General features: G+C 40.8%; 1 protein-coding gene across 5 annotated transcripts in view; it reads left to right on the top strand.

Moving 5' to 3' along the window:
- hdac5 (histone deacetylase 5) overlaps positions 1-21,246 on the top strand; it is a 50,432-nt gene that overhangs the window by 8,755 nt on the left and 20,431 nt on the right. For 3 of the 5 annotated variants that reach the window (XM_062439088.1, XM_062439086.1, XM_062439087.1), the window contains 6 exons: positions 2,453-2,632; positions 8,908-9,090; positions 17,967-18,053; positions 19,681-19,943; positions 20,072-20,216; positions 20,323-20,428. In XM_062439088.1, coding sequence (XP_062295072.1) covers positions 2,611-2,632; positions 8,908-9,090; positions 17,967-18,053; positions 19,681-19,943; positions 20,072-20,216; positions 20,323-20,428 — 806 coding nt within the window. In that variant the 5' untranslated portion in view covers positions 2,453-2,610. The remainder of the gene's footprint in view (positions 1-2,452; positions 2,633-8,907; positions 9,091-17,966; positions 18,054-19,680; positions 19,944-20,071; positions 20,217-20,322; positions 20,429-21,246) is intronic. The other 2 variants (XM_062439089.1, XM_062439090.1) reach the window with 2 other exon arrangements.

Genomic DNA, 21,246 nt, shown 5'->3' with positions numbered 1-21,246 from the left:
TCAATCAAACTTTATTAATATAGCAGCTTTCATACAGGTTCATGCAGTTTACAGTGCTTCACAGCTGATTGACAAGCTGATAGAAATTTAAAAAAGATTTATAATAGGACGGATTTATAATAAAAATCTAAAATAACAATTACATAAAATAAAAAATGAGAATAAAAATGTTTTCAAAAAAACCCCATTAAGGATTTATAATAAAAAGTAAAATAAAATAAAAAAAAATAAGAGGAAAAAAGTTTATCAAAAGTAAAATGAAAACAGCTGTCTACTTAAAAAAACATGCAGTGAGTGCTGTGAGTCAATCAAAACAGTAAAATTGTAAATGAAATGTGTTTGTTGGTTTTTTTTAATAATTGGATCCTGCTGATTTTTGTAGTGTTTGTTAGTTTGAGTTCAGAATGTTCACAGGAAGTGTCCGACCAGGAAGCGTGAGGAGGTCATTGTATCACAGTATGCAGTAAATATAAGATCTTTTGCAGGCTGTTGTATTGGACTGTAGGCCAGTTTACTATGCAAAGAAACCATAGACCAGTTTACTGTACTTGCAACCAGTTCAGCAAACATGTTAACCAGTTACCTGTAAATGTGGGTCATTATTATTACAACTAAGTAGCCTGAGCCTCATCTCTGACACACAAACACACAGAAACACACAGAAACACACACACACACACACACACACACACACACACACACACACACACACACACACACAAGTCCGCACACCCAACAGTCCTCTGAGATTCACTCCAGACAATTATTCAGGATGTCGGACTGTGCGTGTGTGACGTTTCTCTGCGCATCCTGTTCCTCTCTTCTTCCTCTCTCATACTCACACTCACACACACACACACACACACATACAGCAGACTGTGTCAAGATAAGACCATAAGGTGGCGCCAGAGGATCAGGGAGCTGCAGAAAGAGCAGCTTGTTTCCTTCATGTGATGTAATTCCTGAATGTTTGTTCAGGATACAACACAGGGAGGGATCACTCTGAAATGAAGACAAGGTTATAAGTTACAGTTATAATGTCTAAGTTATAAAAAAAATCCAGCTCATTTATTTAGTAAAATGTTACAAAAACTAACAAAACATTAGATACAATCACATCAGACTCAAATATAAACACAGTACAGACTACAAGGTAATTAAACAGATAAAGAATTATTAGAATATAACAAATATACATTTACAGGAAATTGTAGTGGAGAGTATTGCAGTTATTAAACAAATAGCTACAGTTGAATTTATGAGACTGAGAAAATAGTTTGAATAAGCAATCAGTGATTACATTACACTTTAGCAGCTGTAGCAATTACACAATAGAGATACAGCCTTGAGAAAGTAGGTATGTGTAATAGAATAAATGTTAAACAGACAGAGTAAATGATCAATTAGTATGGATGAGCAACCTTTTCTTCTAAGCCTTTGACTCTACTGGAAGTTGTGGGATTCCACAATGGAAAGCTGGTCACTCGTTAAGCACGTTTCCCCCTCCGTTATTTCCTCGTCCGAAAGCGTAACGTGAACACAGTGAGTGAGGACCAGGAGCCACCAGGAAACACATGTTGGTGGCTGGACAGCAGTACCGCCATCAGCTTTACAAACCTTGTCCTAATATTTCCGTGTGGGATTGAAATTGTCGGGCTAAGCTTTTCAGTGACACGAAATCCATATTACCTTTTCAAACAATGGCACAAGCAGCTTCTCATTTCTAACCCACCACTGTTGATTCGACAGCTGTTCTAGATGTTTTATGAACTGTAGCATGTTAGGTAATTAAGCTAACGTTAACTCCACATGAGTCCTTCGATAACAGGTTCTTGCTGACTTGTTTCGAATCAAGAACCCTGTGAAAGGATCTTAAATATGCACTTGGCAGCCGATGGCTATATCATGCTGAAAATACTTATCCTGATGCTACATGGATCAGTTCAAAAAGTCAGCATCCTCACCAACTGATGATCCATGTATAAGACATAGAAATAAAGAAACAGATAGTTCTCGTATTGCAGTGCAGTTAGTACTAGTGTAAGTAGTGTTACAACAGAGAAGGTTCTCTAGAAGACAACTGTCCTAACGTGCCTGGTAAACTAAAAGCTAGCTCAGATAATGAGTTTGGCTGGTGTCGCAGGAGTGTAAATGTCCCCAAATCCAATAAAGAGATGGACAGAGCTGCTCTTTAACATTATCCTCAGCTCCACCAGGAGCAGCTGTTGTGAGCGGGACTTTTTAAAAACACTACTTGTAATTTCACAAAGAATTCAATGCTTGGAAGTAACACTGAATTATATCACTACTATAGGCTGAAAGCTAGTTGGCATTATGATCTCATTATTACTGTCAGTACATTTTTATAAAGGCTATATAGTGTATGTAAGATGAACCTGCTAGGATCTCTGTGGGTAAATTACATCTCAATTTTCTTTCTTTTTCTTTATAGAAAAGCCAACATTAAGTAGACAGTGTGATTCATCTGCCTGCCTGTCCATCATCTGTCCACCAACACATGGCTGACTCTGAGGACCCACTTTAACACTAACGCACACACACCCACATTAAGAAGGAAGGCTTGGAGAGGGACGTCCAGGTTCAACCTTCATGAATTCATCACACAGCTCAGGTAAGTCTATGAATCTTAAACAGCTACTGCGGTTAATAGTGTAATGAAACAGTGTGAAACAGGTTGCATTAGTACCCCCAGGGGCCTCTGGGCACTGAAGCTCATGTCCCCAAAACATTTTTATGTTTTATTTTTATTTTATTCTGATTGGATAACACTGCTGTCAGGTGGAACCTTTGTAACTCCTTACTAGGTTTCCGACAGTGATCAAGAGACTGGGTCAAGCCTTGTGTTGTATTCCTGTAGAGCCTGACTATCATTCAGGGGCCTTTGTCTGCTCAGGGGGCCCCTGGGCACTTAAGAAGTTGCTTGTATGGTGGATCTGGCCATGAGTGTGAGACTGGTTGGTTGGTTTACAACAGTAGTAGCTAAGATGTCAGACACCAGCTTGTGATTGTACGTTGCTACTATTCTTCCATGAGTTAAATCCGTATGAGCAATGCAAGCTTAAGCCTTTTTTTTCTCTTTTTCTCGGGGGTTACATTACTGTGTTGTGTGGTTTATTGCTGCACTTGTCAGCTCAGTCGATTATAAAGGAAACCTTATTGAGCCAGAAGCTCAGTTTACTGAGCGGGAGGTTAACAGTGTGAGGAGGACTGAAGTATTTGAAGCTGTCTAGCAGCACTTTCCAGCTTGATGCATGGTCAATAACAGAATCAATCATATCATTAGATTATATGTTGCTACTTTCTGCTGCCTTTAAGTGACAAGCAGTCACTTACTGCTGTGACAACAAAACAGCGTCATGTGAAGAGCCTGAATCCTGTTATGTACAGTATATATTGTAAATGTAATGTACTGTTAATGGACAGTATATTCTTTCTGTTATGCTAGTAGAACACCAGGCATTTCATTAGGAACACCTGTGCAATCTTATACAATCCAATCCAACAGTTCTGCCATGAATTCTATGTTTATGAAGCTTGTACATTTTGAGTTTTTGTCCACATCATCTGAAAGTTAATAACTCAACTTAATGTTTATTACTGAGGTTGTAGTGACGGTGTTGGTGTTGTACTGGAGTTTTATTAGGGAAAACCTGCACTATCTAATGCAATCCAATACAACAACAGTGCATAATATTAAAAGTTTTTCTAATATTATGTCAGCCTAATGTACGTAAATGGCCTGGATAAAATAATAGGAACTCTTCTCAGTAAAATGCACTGTTGTTGTATTGGATTGCATTAGATAGTGCAGGTTTTCCTAATAAAGTGCTTGATGAGTGTATATGTGGAAAATGATACGCAACATAAACATTCATTTTTAAGTTTTGCTTTAGAATTATTGGTAGAAAGTGAGTGCCACTGTTAACAAATGTTTATGTAAATTTCACTTATCGCATACACGCCCTTTACTCTGCTGGTCCATTCTTCTGTGGAAGGTGCATCCTCACAGACTCAAATCATTTGCTTTTTGTGTTTATTTGTATTGCTTTGAGCTGTAGTTTAGATTTCGGCGTTTATAATCATTGTTTTGCGTAACCACGGATACATGTAGTTTTGTACAAATGGAATTTTTGCTTCTATAGAGTGTGATTGAGGTATCGTTAGCATAAAGTAGTATTTGCCACACCACTTTCTATATTTCATTCCATCGTTGAAATGTTTGAGGGCACTTTATCGAGCAAATACAATAAAACATACTTAATAGTAACATTTCGGATGCAGCAATTTTTATTTAATTCATATTTAATTAAATTTGTATTTATTGTGTTGTCGCTTAGCTTTGGCCTCATTTTAAGGAGCTAAGTGGGATTTAAAAACGGATGCAATGCCTTGTAGTTTTGATCACTTTTATTACTTTTTCTTTTACTTGCGGTTATGGCACACATCAAAAATGTGCTTTTTATTTTCAACCAACTCAGTTTGGACAAGTCATTCGAGTCAAAGACACCATTGCAGGGCATGAGGTAGGGTTGCCACTTTTTCAAAAAACATCAAGTTTGAATGGAATCAAAATGTCCCGCAATTCATCCAAATTAATTTGAATGCGCACTCCTGTCCTGCGCATGCCAAGCTAAATGTGCCGAATAATATGTAGTCAAACAAGGTTGTATATTTGGCACTGTTCCATAAGCTAGTAGGTGAGCTCGCAGATTTGTTGTCGTTAAAGACAACTGCCTTTTTACAAAGTCATCTCCGCGCTATTGTCCACCATTTTAACAAATTAGCACATTAAACTTAATTTACTGATAGCTCATTAGGGTATGCAACAGGTCAAGCTAGTGACGTGTTAGAGCACCCTCTGCTGGATCACGAGGAAAACTACTACTTCAGCCTACATTTCTAACAGCTCATTACAACTCGAATATGAACTTTTCAACCCATGTTTGGACAAATGCTCAAATTTCAAATAAAAAGCGCCAACTCATGGAAAAATCATAAGATTATTTAAGAGGGTTCCATTGAGCAGCCCTAAAACATGGAAGAACGTGCCAACTGAGCCACGGTTTGAGACCTGTAGTGTGTGAGTGTTGCAGGATACATTTAAAATGGATAAACTATATATAAAATGCGTTGTACTGTATTCTTGTGTGTGTTGACAGTCAATGCACGGCAAGATGAATTCATTCACCAAGACGCCTGTAAAAGGTCTCCTCAGGTATTTTTGAACAGTTTCTGTCTCGGACCGAGCAATTGGTTGACTGACTGACTTGACTGTAATTTGGTTGTCATGGATACAGATATAGTACATAATGCACACACACACACACACACACACACACACACACACACACACACACACACACACACACACACACACACAGACAGCAATGTGACTCCAGGGGTTGATGCGCCTCAAATAGAAACGCAGAGATGAGTCATCCACTGAGCTACTGCAGTACACACACACACACACACACACACACACACACACACACACACACACACACACACACACACACACACACACACACACACACACACACACACACAAACCTTCAGCAGATGTGTTCAGTATGTGAGACCATTGAGATGTCAGACATGTTGCCTGGTCAGTCGCATCTCTCTCCTCATCTCTCCTGCTGCCAAAGTGATTTGAAAGCATGATGAGAGATAATGGAACACGTCTTTAATAAATGATTGTAATGCTGGATAACACAAAAAGCAAAGCAGCAGCTCAACTCAATGTGAGGAGATAAAGGACTATTAGAAAATGTGTGTTTTTCTGCATTTTCCCTCCTTTCTTTGTATTTAGTCTCTCTGCCTATGAGTCATACTGAGGCATACCTAAATCTGCTGGAGGACACAGGGCTGTTTACACAGGAGGTGACGATGATGAGGGTGATGAAGGTGACGAAGAAGGAGGTGGGATGAAGGTGATGATGAAATGAAATATTATCAGTCCTGTAAAGAAAGGAGAGGAAACTGTCAAATACAGAAGAGTCACAACTCAGGAGTGTTTTGTAATGTATCAGCAGCCACCATATAAAGTCTGATCCTTAGTGTGTGTTTTTTTTTTTTTTTTTTTAATATTCCATGCACTCCGGGTTTGCCAGCAGCCAGAGACATCCCATTACACTCTGTTAAAACACTGGAAGCTTCTCCTCGGAGCACAGCTTCACTTAGGACCAAACTGCTGAATGGAACAAACAAATACTATAAATAGCAGCCCGGCAGTTTCAATTAATAATATCCACACTGACAGCAAAGTGAGCAGAGCAGCTTATGGTTATAAAGCGTTCCTTTTCCGTGATTCTCCGCCACATTTCACAATTGTAAAAAAAAAACAAATGGTGGAACTGAAGGATTCAGGAGTGTACAAATGACACAATAGACTACTAATTGGCAAAAAAAAAAAGCAATATATGAAGTTAATTAGTGAGCTTAAGATGTGCTGGAGGGTAGATTTTGTTGCCTTTGGACACAACCAGACTAGATGTTGCTTTAGCTAAGAGTCTGTATTTCTGCTTGTTTTGCACCATAGCAGGCAAGTGTTGCTAATTAGTGAGTAGTAACTGCTTAATGGCAATATTGGATTCACAGGATTTTTATAATATATATTATAATATATAGAGCCAGGTAACCCTAACCCACCTGCTATTTATGTGAATGCTTCTATTAGTACAAGTACTTAATTTTCTTTGAGACTCTTCCATTTAAGTCATTATTTTTACATGTCTGCAAAAAAAGAGGGGGATGGGTATTTCTGGAAAAAAAAAAGGAAAAAAAACACTGCTGATCAAGTGCAAAGAGCTTTTACAGCTATTACAGTGGCTACATGCAGCCGTACTGCATCCACACCAAATCAGAGTAGCGAGGAGTCACAGTCCCGCCCCCACGCCCCGCTTGATTGACAGGTGATCTCTGGGAAGTGCGGTGCAGAAACATGACAGCGCTGTGCGTCTCATTCCCCCCACCCCACCCCAACCCACCCCCTCCACCCAACACCACCACCAACACCCCACCCCTCCTCCAGCTCCTCCACCCCCACCCTAGAGCTGTAGGCTTACTGCTCTCTCTCTCTCTCTCTCTCTCTCTCTCTCTCTCTCTCTCCCCATCTATTTTTATCCCCGGCTCCTCCTCCTCCCTGGCAAGCTATTTTCAGCTATAGTCCCTCCATCAACCCCCCATCTCCTGTGTTAGTAAATGCTTCTCTCTTCTCTTTCTCTTCTCCTTATTTTTCTCTTTCTCCTCTTTTTCTTCCCTTTTTAAAAAAAAAATCACTTAAACAGCAGAAGCACACAGTGAAAGAGAGGAATGAATGGAGGTGAATGCTGCTTGTGTATACTGAGACACGCTAAATTGAAACAGTTGACTTTTCTGTTCATCCGTCTAACTTCCTTTCCACCCAGTGATCTACTTTCAGAATTTCTCCCTCCCTCCTCTCTCCCTCTCTCTCTCTCTCTCTCTCGATTCATTCAGCAGCTCAAAGAGCGTCACAGGCACACACACACATATACACACACGCCTATGACTGTCAGACAGTGAATATTAGCCGTCTGACCAGCAGCTGGTTCTGGTCGCTGCACAGAACTCCACTCCGCCGCAGCCTGTCGTTTCCCTGCGTTCTTTTTTTTTTTTTTTTCTTTTTTTTAAAGAGCGAGGGATAAGAGGACAACGTGTGATCCCCTGGCTGTTCTTTTTTTTCTTTTCTTTTTTTCTGTGAGGATTCTAACTTGTCTTCTCCAGCCCTCCTCTCCTCACATTTCCTCTTTTTAATTTTTTTTATTATCATACTGCTCTCTCTCTCTCTCTCTCTCTCTCTCTCTCTCTCTCTCTCTCTCTCTCTCTCTCTCTCTCTCTCTCTCTCTCTCTCTCTCTCTCACACACACACTCCCTCCCTCCCTCCTTCCTTCCATTTCCCTCTCTCTGTCATTCTCTCAGTGCTTCGTTCTAATTTTGGAAGCATGGAACCTCGGGGAGCGCTCTCCCAAAGCTATTTACGTCCTCGCCTCTCCTCGTCTTCCTCCTCCTCCTCCTCCTCCTCCTCCTCCTCCTCTCCCTCTCGTCGGCCAGGAGGAGAACAGCATGAGGATCCTTTGATGCACCGAGCAGGGGGAATTCTGCTACTCCTCGTCTCTGTATTTGTGTTGTGTTGTTAAGCGGCGAAGAGTCGGCAGCAGAGAGGGAACCGATCCCTTCCATCACTTCTTGGGCTTATGGAGACGCACAGTTTTCCCGTCCGTGCAAAGCGACAGGATTAAATTCAGCCCCCTGCTTTTCAGTCTCGTTCGATCCGGTTGGTAAAGACTCACAGAGAGGGGTTCAGCGCACCAGAGGAAACAAACTTCCCCCCCCCCCCCCCCCTTGTTCTTCCATCTGCGAGCAGCGACATCCCAAAACAGACCGGCCGCTGTCACTATTTTCAGCAGGGTCCTCTGCACGGATCGGGACTCCAGGTGATGAAGACAGACAGTGTTTCCTAAATCTGACTCCTGAGATTGTCCTCTGGCACAGGCACAGGCAGAGGCGGTGGAGGGAGGGGGGTTTCTGGAACCTGCAGGTGAGAAACAGAATCAGAAAAAAAAGGAGGATTTGGTTCAAAGTGTCAGTGACTGGTCATCACACCGCAAACCAGAGACAGCGGAAGCCACCTGCAAACCAGACTATCTTTGCTGGATTACACTAATAAAGCACAGTGGCATATATGGAGCTCATTTTTCAGTCACTTTAAAGCTCGCACAGAAGTTTGGAAGTTTTCAATTTCATTCATTTCACCTCTGAATGAGTAAACCCGCGATTCCATCTTTTTTTTAAATCCGATTTTAAAAAAGCCATGCCGGCGTTCTCCAAGAGGAACTGACTGACCGGTTTTTTTTTTCGTGACAGAAACGAGCGCTGCCTCTCGTCTTGGCATGCTGTTGCATCCCACCGTGTCAGGATTGTGCGCCATGTTGCAGACCATCTATGAGACTGAGTCCTGTTTTTCTTCCGCCAGCACAGACAGCCACCAGCCTCTGGAGCTCCTGAGCAGCGGCAACAGGAGCTCCGGCACCGCCATGCCCACCGCCGGTGAGTCATCTCTGGGAACAAGGAGAGGTAGGGAGGGGAGGGGAGGGGAAGGGAGCACGCTAAAGGTTTGGATCAAAATGTAACACATTTAAGTGTTATTTATCTCCTGTTGTAATTAGGGTTTTTGGAGAAGCTTTTCAAATGATGTCATCATGTGTTAGTGGATCATGCAGACACTGTCATGATGAGGGCAGGTGAATGGGTTGTTTTACAGCACTTTGCAGCACACACATCACACTGCATTAACTAAAGATGCAACTGAACATTTTCATTATCAACGGATCTGTCAAGTATTTTTTCAAAATAAAGCAAACTCTTTAACCTATTATTGTGCTTAATACGTTTTTATTAGTACATGTTCATACTTTATTTACCTAAAATTGTCATTCTACTTCTCCACATTATATTTTGTCTTATTCTACTTCTGTCTACTGTATCTGTCTCAAGCGTCTCCTTTTTTACCTCTGTGTGTATGTGGAATTATTACTTAGTTTATTGAAGTTAGTTAATCTAGTTTATTTAAAGGATAGAGAATATTGGAACTGTTGTCTAGATTGTGATTCCTCCTAATGTGAAATCGGGCTCCATGAATAAAATAGTTCCGACTTGAATTGGTTAATTGCTTAAATGTTAAAATGGTAAATAATAGATAATAATAAATCATGATATCCCATGCTGTAACATGCTGTTTTCTCAAATCAATATTCTAAAAAATGTCAATTTACCATCATATATGAAAAGCAACAGATCTTTACATTGAAGAAGCTGCAATAATTTGACATTGTTCATTCATAAATGATGAAGCAGTTATCATAGTTGTTGTTTTTCAGTTGGCTCATTAATTGGTTAAGACTAAATTTTTTCAGCACTACTGCGGAACACAAAGGAATATTAAAGGAATTCCTCAGTCTTAAAGTAAAGTGGATCTAAGAAGCATAGTGTCTGGAAAAGACAAGGCACTCCTCGTCACCTTTTCGAGAGAAACACTGTTTTTATAAATTCAAATGTCTTGTGATTTTCAGCAAAGTTCAGAATACTGCTGTATAGACTGCTTCTTATTAATCATTTTAGGAGCTACTGCTAACCTTTGAGAATGTTTCAGGGTTTGGAAGAACTTTTATTTTTATTTGTTTTGCTTTTTTATGGTATTGACACTGGTGATGCTGACAGGAAACATGAGGAGAGACGAGAGGATGACCTGAAGCAAAGGTTCCAGTGAGGAGAGCTGGCTTTGAGTGTGGATTAATGCCACTTGTTGATGCCAACAGGTTGTTAGTTGGTACAAGAAAGACGTCCAATCACTCTAATCTTATGTTTGGCCGCAATTACAGTATTGGCTCACTGGCAAAACCAGGTCTCTTTGTGTGTGTATGTGTGTGTGTGTTCAGGCCTAACAGGCCCACAGAGACTTACAGTCATGATAGTTTTTGAGTAATAAGGCATTTAGAGAGAACCAGGCTTATTTTTCCACTTGTGTGACCATTGACCTGGTTTCTATCGTTTGCTGAATAGACTAGAAAGAAAGAAATTAGCATGTGTAAGATCCAGCATAAAACGAAACTACTACTCAACTTGAAAAAAAGCAGTGCTGCAATGTCACAGCGTTTAGCATTTTATGTGAGGCTGATGCGTGTTTGCATATTAATGCAACCACTCGGCGTAAAATAAGCTGAATTAAGCACATTGCCGGACTACAAATCTTTCAAATGCACTGAATGAAACAGTTCAAGTGAGTGATTTGTAATTCCCACATCTACTGTATATGGAGGACACCTCATCACTGAATGTAAAGAAAAATGCTATTCTTTAAAGTGGTAATGATTCATGTAGTTGCTGCAACAACCTTTTGACCTGATAAGTGAGTTTTCAGATTTCAGAGTCTGGCCACCTGCCTAATGGAAGTCAGGCAGCTCATACAGTGTTTTGTTGCTGTAAATAAGGCTGATGAGAGCCAAGAGAAACAACTGTAAAACTACAGGCAGTAAAACCCAAAACAAAACAATGAGCTAAAAAATGCCAAAACACTCCCTCCACACCATTAATTATTTTTGGTTGGTGTGTCACTATGAGCAACTTCTTTCATATCACACAAAGTGACTTGACCCATTGTTTATATAAAAATATAGATTCATGTAGCTTTAAACATATGAATACTTACTGTGTAATTGATTCAACCAGATGTTTTCAAAGGCTTTAAGCCTAGTGCAACACAACAGACAGCATCCGCTGTGGATGACCTACAGTCTACCAGCCCATAATACTTCTGACCCACCCATCAGTCTCTATGGCAACACTACACATGTGACTCCTCTCTCTCTTTCTCCCTAAGCTTCTAATTTGTCTAAAGTACACACAGCCATTATACTATTTTTACCTCACTCTCTGCCTTGCTCTGTCTTTTCTTCTCCCTCGCTGTCTCTCTCTCCGCTGGCTTTTTTTAGAGTGTTTTGCAGGGCTGACATCATAGTGCCTATTTTCTTTCAGCAACGCAGAATGAACAAGACAGGGAGAGAGTGAGAGAGAGAGAGAGAGAGAGAGAGAGAGAAGACGAATATTGGTCTCCAGAAATACCTCTCCACAGCAGCAGCAGCAGCAATATGAAGTAGGAACAGAAAAGGAGAATGAGGGAGACATAGAGTGAAAGGTCATCATCCAAACTGGACTCCAAACTACAACACATCTTTCTTCCCCCTTTGTGTCTGTTTGAATTATGTCTTTTTAAAAATATTAGCAGCAAGTTCTGTTTGTCAGCACATAGTGGAGGATCTTTTTTAATCAGCCGACAACATAGGATGATCACTGTAGATGGTGAATGTAATCACTCAACACAGATGAAGCTTTTACCGTCTGCAAAAACAACAGACAACATCTGGTCGACCATAAGATCAGTTTTACTGATTTTTTACTTATGGACTTTGTTGCTTATAGTGCGTTCCATTTGTACTCGGAATTCAGAGTGTCACAGTTCCCAGTCGGAAATCTCAACTGGAATGACCCCTGAAGTCGGATTTCCAACTCGGAAGGTCGGAAGAACCTCACTTGTCCAGACCCCCAAGATGCCCTGTGCATCAGCAGTGTTAAAGTTGTAGCAACATCTTGTTAATTAGCACGTCTGTCTTATTAAATCAGTCGTACACACAGCACTGTCCAACTTCTATCTTTGGACATGTGGACGTTCAGTATCTACCATTCACTGGTATTGCTATCAATGGAGAACATGGCTAGAACTGGTTTTCTGACTTCTGGGACTGGAACACTTCAAAACCGGGCGGGATGTCACTTCCCGGCTCTGACTTCCAAGTTCCGAGGTAAATGGAACGCAGCATTAGTTCATCGCTAGAATGTTTCTGCATCATCTGTCAATCGAATAAATGTCTCAGTGGGACCGTGATGTCTTCTAGAGTTTGTGTTGATGAAGTTAGACTGCTTGTCCGTTGTCTCTTCATGCTAACTGCTCACTTCTTCTTTTTGTTCTTATTCTTAACTAAGTGGGCACATAAAGCACTTCCTGTGAGACAGGAAAGAGACTTACTGTAAGACAGCAAGCTTTTCATTGTCTGCATATAGGCTGGATCACAGTTGCTTTAACACAGGCTCATGTAGCATTCCTGTGTCAAAGTCAGACGTTTGGAAATTCCCAGTTTGGTGGATTATAGTACAGAACTGGTGCATTCCAGTGGTCCCAGGAAAGAAAGTCTTACCTTGTGAGTGGAAGATTATGTAAAAGCCTTATCTTCACGAGCCAGTTTATAGTTGAGCTGCTTTAGAAATGGTTTTGGTAATTTTAAGAATAGCTAGGACTTTAGACAACATTTCGACCATGATGAGTGATGTTTATATCTGCCTATATGAGCTGCTTTATATAGCATCATATCCAGGCATGGGTAAAAGCCTTTTCTAATGGTTTAGGACATCTCCCTGGCTTGGGTCAATAAAGCAACTAACAATTTTCATTATTTCTGTACTTCTTTGTGATGAATGGATTGAACGTTTGAGCTATCGATTGTCAGAAGATATTGAGAAATCACAATTTCTCAGAGCCAGAGTTGACACATTTATAGTACTATTTTCTCAGGCCAACAGTCCAAAAGTCATAGATATTCATTACTTATCAAATGACAAAGAAAACCAACAAATACTTACAGTTTAGATGCTTAAACTAGTGAATTTGTCTGCATTTTTGCTTGAAGAGTTACTTAAAATTGTTGCCAATTTATTTTGTTGAACTCAATAGTTCCTAGGTACTGACTGAAATGTCTCTCTAGAAAGGAGTATAAACAACTTTCATGCAAACAAATGTTGGCATCAAATGCTTTGTCAGATTCTCAATCTTGTTTATGTATTCCTTGATTAGATATTTTTTGATTTGACTATTTTAATTAGACAAAGTAGTTGTGCAGCTGCTGTTAAGACAAAAGTAAGTACTGGTACGTTTGAGAAGTCTGGCTTGTTTTGTTGAATAGGAAAAAAAGGCTTGTGTTGAAAATGCATGATTATATTCTTCACTGTGAGGTATCAGAAATGACTAGTTAAAAATAAATTAAAAATGATTTGTTCAACCTTGTTCCAGACTGAAATATCTGAATAACTATTGGGTGGATTGCTATGAAATTTGGTTCCCACATTCATGTTCCTCAGAGGATGAATCTTAATGAATTTGGTGTCCTCTCTACCACCAGCAGTCACACTTTTCACTTTTAATCAAAAATATCTTAACAGCTATCTGATAGATTGGCAAAAGAATTTGGTGCAGAAATTCATGTCCCTTCAGGATGAATTGGAGTAACGTTAGCAACTTACTGACTTTTCATTTAGCTCCAAATTCAGGTCAAAATTTCTATTTATACAATTCTTCAGAAAAAAGTCATGAAAAACTAAAAATTCGTATCAACCTGAGTTGCTACTTAGCAAATTCTAGTGTCCTACCATACTAAATTAAGATTGTCAGCTTGTTAGCATTGTCAAAGTTAGCATATAAGCATGCTAATGTTAGCCTTAAACTCTGAAAACATCCTCTCAAAGCTGCTATTATGTCTAGTGAGTCTTTGTTCCATTTCCAGCTGGTCCGTTTGTGGTATATGCTACTTTTCTTTGTCTTACAATCAACAGATGGACATTTTTACTATATTCTGACATTTTATAGACCAAATGATTAATCAACTAATCAACTAAACAATTCTTGGCAGGTTAACTGGGAATGAAAATAGTTGTTTCAGCTCTTTAAGAACATGTTGTTTTGGTACCAGCTTAAGGAGGAATGCTTTAAAGAGCACCATTAGGAGTTCATTTACATGCTTCATTCATAATGTTGGCATAATCGGTTTCAAACTATGTGAAAAAGCCAATCTTTGTTGTTTTACTCCTCTGTGCTGCATTTGCTGGATTTGTACAGAGTCCTATTAGCACTGAGGTATAATCACCAGTCTGTGTTGGTTTCCAGCAGGATTCACTGACTGGACAAACTGGATGCACAGTCTGTCTTTTACAATTTTTTTTTTTTTACTGCATCCTTCCCGGTGTATGAATTAACGTGTGTAACTGCAGTAAACTGTAGTCAGTAAGAGACTGATATGATTGACTGAAATGTGGCCTCAACCCCGCCTCTTTGTCAGACTGTACATTAGTATGTGTGTGTGTGTGTGTGTGTGTGCGTGTGCGTGTGTGTGTGTGTGTGTTTACCAGACTATAAATGTCTTGGGTTTGACGTCAGACGCTGGCTGCTGTGGAATGCTGCTCTCTTGCCAAACGGACTGTTGTACACACACTCACAGACCAGTCTCTCACATACACACACACACGGGGGACAGTGTGTGTGTTGTAGTGGAAGGGGAGACACGTGCGTCACAGTGAAATGCCAGAATATTTGTTTAGGTAATTTAGATGTGAGCGGCTGCACACATGCACGGACACACACACACACACACACACACACACACACACAAGCCTTGTTTATCTACCAGCTCACACTTTTTGGACTTTTTCTTTTTACCTACTTTTTCATGCAGTAGCCACTGTGACTTAGCTAACTAAACTAAACTAAACTGTCACAGACCTGAAACTGGACTGGTTCTGTTTGTGTGTGTGCGTGTGTGCGTGCGCGCACGCGCGCGTGTGTGTGTGTGTGTGAAGGGGAAGCGGGTATGTTCATTCCACGAGATTTTGTCAGGAATAAAATCTGAGCATGCACCAGGCTACAGGAAGTAGTGTGTAGTGAGTTTTGCAACCCTAATTCTCACTATATATACAGTACATGTTTCTCTTTGTGCGTCAAGGCCTGAGAAAAGATTTCAAATGATGAAACTTTCCTCCTCTAGCTAGTTGCAATCCTCCCGGACAGGGCTAATTAGCTTACACATTCTGTGTATGTTGTATGATTGGCTTAAAACCCACGTGGGACACAAAAGCCGATTGGTTGAAAGGGTGTGCCATAAAGTGGGAGATGACCAATCAGAAGCTTTAGCAGCTTGGCAGCAGTTGGTTGAATTTACCAATCCCAGCTGGGATAAAACAAAACAAAGCAGGAACCTTGCAGCAAAGGCGCAGCATCTCCCTTATATTGAGCAAGGTCAAAGGTCAGATCACACAGTAGGTAGGTCCTAATTAAATTTCCTCCCAGGCTGCCAGACAGGAAAAATCATGACGTACCAACACGTTGCAGTGTGGCACCTTCCAGGAAATAGCCTGATCCAATAGCAGGGGTCAGCTGAGGCCAGGAGACCATAGCCACCGCAGGCATGTGGTAGGTCAGGGTCACTGCCCTGCTAAGCCCACATCGATAAGCTCTGATGGTGAAGAGATGCTCAGACCTTCCTCTCTCTCTGTCTCTCTATGACAGAGACAGAGACAGACAGTATGTTAACCTGCTGTCTCTTGACCTGCTCTCTGCACTACTAAGAGCCAACCGAAGAAAATAGTCTAAATTACGTCATACAAACTCACTTACTCACTCTCGTGCGCAAATCCAGTGATCACTATAAGCTGATCGGAGCCGTTAAGCTGATTGGAACCTTCCGATCTGAAGCTGTTGAGTCTCAGCATTGTAGCTTGTACATGAATACCAAAAAAACATAAATAACTACAGACATACACACACCGACACATTCGTGTTTCCATCACCACAGAGGACATTACATTGACTTACATTCATTTCCTGGAGACTTATCCTAACCTTAGACATGCCTAAGCCTAACCATAACATAACACTTTACTAATCGTACCTTTAAGCTAAGTCTTCACACTCAAATGAATGATCTACATTAAGGGGACTTGCTTTTTGTCCCCATAAGGGAGTTCTCATAAGTGGCCCTCACACACACACACACACACACACACACACACACACACACACACACACACACACACACACACACACACACACACACACACATACATACACACCAAATGTGTGTCGAGTCAGCCAGAAAAGCTGAGTCATTTATCAAAAGGAAGACATCTGTACTGTGAATCCTGCACTACTGATAAGAAGTACATTCATTCTCAAAATATACATACATAATAATCAGTGGTTGACTGTATTAACCATCAACAGATAGCTTAGCATAAGCCCTGGTGACTGCATGAATCCTGTCCCGTCCAACTCAACTAAATAAGCTAATTTTTTGGTTTGCTTGAATATATTTATTGTTTTTTATTGCTGGAATAAAACTAAAACAAAGCATGAAAAAAGAAAAAATGATATACATATATACACTGTATATAGTTCATTAGTTCTGTTTGTCACATGAACTTCATTTCTTGACCAGTTCAAAACCAGCTAATATGTGAATGTAAACTTACTAGTGGCTAACGTTTCTTGACCAGTTCAAAACCAGCTAATATGTGAATGTAAACTTACTAGTGGCTAACGTTAGCAAGCCAGCTAAGAAGTTACAACATGTGAATAAGACAACTTTTGAAGTTGCATGAAGTGCAAACCTTAACCCTAACCCTATCCTCTTTTGGTGGCGGCTAACCGCGTCCCCATACCTCCAGACCCCAAACTCTGGATGCCCGATTAAGACGTCAAACAATTTGACCCCCAAACTGTTAAAGGAGCGTTACTGGGATTAGTAACTGTAATATACTCAATTTCACATTCTAATCCTTCACACTACTCAATACTGAAAAACTAATCACATTACCTGTTACTGTCCAACACTGCTAGGTCACCATCAGGCAAATATACCCCCTGACCTCACTACACTTGACAGGTTGAAGCTCGTATTCTCTTGACAGTTCCCATATCTTTTATTTCACAAGTTTGAAATGTCAGCTAACACCACTGTGTTGCCTGAAGCATGAAATCAATGTGAATCTGTCATACTAATTAGCCCAAGATGCTGCTACAAATCCAGATAGGTACAAGGCAGTGATTTGCCACTGATTGCAATGTTTACAGTTTTTACATTTCTTATAACCCAATTTTTTGTAACGCACGGGTGCCTTGGCTTGTCTTTGTGCTTCCTTTTGTTTTTTTCCCCTTCATTTCCACCACACTGCTATAAATAACAGCAGGCATCTCCCATAATTTGTCTCTATTAATATGTATGGCACACGTTAACATATTCTGCAGTGTCCTTTAGCCTAGCCACACTGAATATAGGCTACACTAATGCCAAGGTAACACTGGGGTAATTCTAAGTCAGTGCTATCTAATGCTAGGCTAACGCTAGGATTGTGGCTATTTTTAGGCAGGACGCTGTGTTCCTCACTTCTTACAACACTATCATAGCTCATCTGAATGAAATGGGAACTGTCTATCCGTGTGTGTGTGTGTGTGTGTGTGTGTTTGCGGTGAATGATGTAATAGTCTGCTGTGTCCCTCACAACATTGTCCAATCACTCTTTCTCTTTCTCTCTCTCTCTTTCTCCTGCAGTAGTGGAGGTGAAAAGCAGCCTCCCATCAGGCATGCAGAGCCCAGTAGGAACAGCAAGTGAGCAAAGAGGAGGAGTTGGAGAAGGTGGTGAGTAGGGAGTCCTCTAAGAGTCCTTGAGAGGGGGGGGGGGGGGAGGTCTAAGTCTCCAAAAGGCATTAGATTTAGTTGGTCGAAGGCCTTCTAAAAGTGGATCAGTGGACTGTTTAAGAGGTTTTAGGGGATTCTAAGTGTCTTTGGATGGGTTCAAGAATTACTTCATAGAATGCATGAAACCAATCAAATGGTTTATATAATAAGTCCTCCAGTGGACCTCAGTGCAGAGAATACAGGGCTACAGAAAGAGCAAAAAGTTATTCTTATTTCATTGCTTGATGCAAGGGGTTAACTGAAACCCCAACCACAGATTACTATAGTGCAGGTTTTGATTCATAGTTCACTGTCAGATTAAACCCTAGTTAGGACCCTAGCAGTACCAGAGCAATGCTTGTGTATTGTTGTGTTCCTGGTCTAAGTGAAACCTGGACACAACATGCGTTCCGATTCCAAAACTGCTCAGCCGAACAGCAATTCCAAGTACACAATGTAGCAGTTTAGTTTCAAAAGCTTCAGAGTTGAGCAATACCCAATACAACAAACAAAAAGAATCCACTAATCCCAACCCTAAACTTCCCTGACAAAAGCCATGATGTTGAAACAAAAAGACAAAGCTCTACTCCTAACTGAAAAACAGGAGAAAGGGCTTCTCACTCTCCTATTGATTGCTGCCTTAGTCTTTAAATATGTACAGTGCACAATGATTGATAGATTTGCAGGTAAGTAAACCCACTAAAAATACTCACAAAGACTCTCAGGGTAAGAATATCAGGCTCAGATCCGATCAGAGGCAAAGTAGGGGTTGGTCATATTCACGACTTGGAAAAAATATCATGAACGGGAGATTACTCCTGTGCAGTCGTTATGTTTAGGTGAGAAGAGGATTTATAGTGAAGATGGCTTTACTAGATATGTTTCTAACAATGAGAAAGCTACTGAGTCCATCTTCGACTTTGTAAACCTGGTCCTCTTCACCCTCAACAAGCTCCACCGACATCAGGGACATGTAGGCGTGTTATACCTAATCGGTGGATTGATTTTTGAGAAGGTGGCTTAAGCGCTGCAGCTACTACAGCTTTAGAAAGGTTATTGATTTAGATTTTTGGTATCTTGAGGTGCTATAAGTTGTTTTGAGTAAATGGAAAACTGAAGGTGTACCGGGAGTCTTTGAGAACACTAAGGTGCCGGAATTCTTCAACCTAGGAAGACCTGTTTCAGTGTCCAACCTATCCATCAATTGCCTTTCATGAAGTTCTCTTTGTTTGTTCGTTTTTTTTGGGGTGTACGGCTCATTCGAGCAACTTCCAATTGTCTTTGAATGGTTTAATTGATCTTTAGACATGGTTTCACAATGGTTCCAGTAAGGTTAGCTTCCAAATTGTAGGCAGTCACTGTGTCGGTTTACCCCAGAAGCCTTTTAAGTGGGTAACCAACCATTGTTTGGAGTGCTTGTCTCAAGCAGTTTTTTTTGCTGGTAGAAAAGAAAAGTAGAAATTAGAACATGATAATGAATTGTAGGGAATAACAAAAAGAAATGATTTCAAGAAATGTCCAGAGCTTACAGTCAAAGACACAAAGTAGAGTTAGTCAGGATGAGAAAATATCCCCGCTGCTTTCCTAGGTGGGGGTCCAGGAGAAGGCCCTGGAGGAGGAGGAGGCCCCGTGGACCTCCGGACAGAGCCCAGGGTGGGGTCTCTTTCTGGGGGTGCGTCAGGGGTGGACACGGCCCTGAGAGAGCAGCAGCTCCAGCAGGAACTTGTGCTCCTGAAACAGCAGCAGGAACTCCAGAAACAGCTTCTTTTCGCAGAGTTCCAGAAAAAACATGAAGTACTAACACGACAACATGAAGTCCAGCTTCAGGAGCACCTGAAGGTATTGAGTCAGGTATTCACAGCAGATCCATACCGGCTCTTATCTACTCTACAGTTTGTTGGCTAAGAGCCTGATTCATCTTGTCAGCCGGTTTATTTGTCATTCTTTAAAACGTGTGTGTGTGCATGTGTGTGTTTAAGCAACAACAGGAGCTGCTGGCAGCAAAGCGGCAGCAGGAGCTCGAACAGAAGAGGAAACTGGAGCAACAAAGGCACGAAGAACAGGAGAAACAGCGACTGGAGCAACAGCTGCTGCTGCTAAGGAACAAGGAGAAAGGCAAAGAGAGTAGGTTCTACTTCTGTACTCGTACTATAACTTACAAGACAGTGTCCTGAGGGCTGCCTTCACTCTATTCCCCACTGTGTTTGTGTGCTTCTTTGTGATTTTGAAGGTGCCATTGCCAGTACAGAGGTGAAGCTGAAGCTGCAGGAGTTCCTTCTCAGTAAGAAAGAGCCGGGTACCTGCGGACTGAACCATTCCTTCTCCCCAAAGTGCTGGTGAGGATTATAGAGAGCACAACCTGTCCCCCAACAGATCAGTCACATCATTGTAACATCAACATCAGTGTCAAACTTAATTCCTCTGCATTATTCTTGCAATGGTGTATGTTACTTTTTAATGCAAATGTAAGCTGCGTCTTCAGTAGTAACACTTATTTAGTGAATTGCAGTCACAGTAAACTGTACTGTATAAATGGAGGCATGTCCAGTGTGATTCCTCCTCATTCCCTGCTGTGTATTTAGGCACAATCGGTATAATCGGTATTCTTACCCAAGTTTAAACTGTGAGGTTTAAACTGTGAGGTTTAAACTTTCTGACATGCACCACACTTCATAAATGTGATGGCAGCCAGGAATGTGGTAGGAGGCGGGCCCAGACTCTTGTTGAATGAGTAAAAACTGATTTATTCAGTCTAGAGTAACAACAAAAAACATTTCTCACGTGCACACAGCTACAGCGTCATCCTCTGCTAGGCATTTATTGCAGGGGTGTCCTTTCCCTTTTACCAACTGGCATTTAACAATGCTACCTGTATCAGTCAACATTGTTTACAACACATACATCATCTACAACATAATCCTCATCGCAAGCAAAAACAAGTATAAATGATACGGATATTAAACCGAAACATTTAAGTAAAATAAACCCCTTGTATTTGGTCTAACCCGCTGACATCATTGACGAAAGGGCTTAAAATTACAGCCTGTAACATAAAGCCGGATGTATGTGGGCTATGATTTTAAGTGTTACTGTTACTTAGTTACTTACTAATACTTTCAATCAATAAATCAAACTGTATTTATATAGCAGCTTT

This window comes from Scomber scombrus, chromosome 18 (genome assembly GCF_963691925.1).
Source record: "Scomber scombrus chromosome 18, fScoSco1.1, whole genome shotgun sequence".
Lineage (NCBI taxonomy): Eukaryota > Metazoa > Chordata > Actinopteri > Scombriformes > Scombridae > Scomber > Scomber scombrus.
This window is presented reverse-complemented; position numbering and strand designations above follow the sequence as displayed.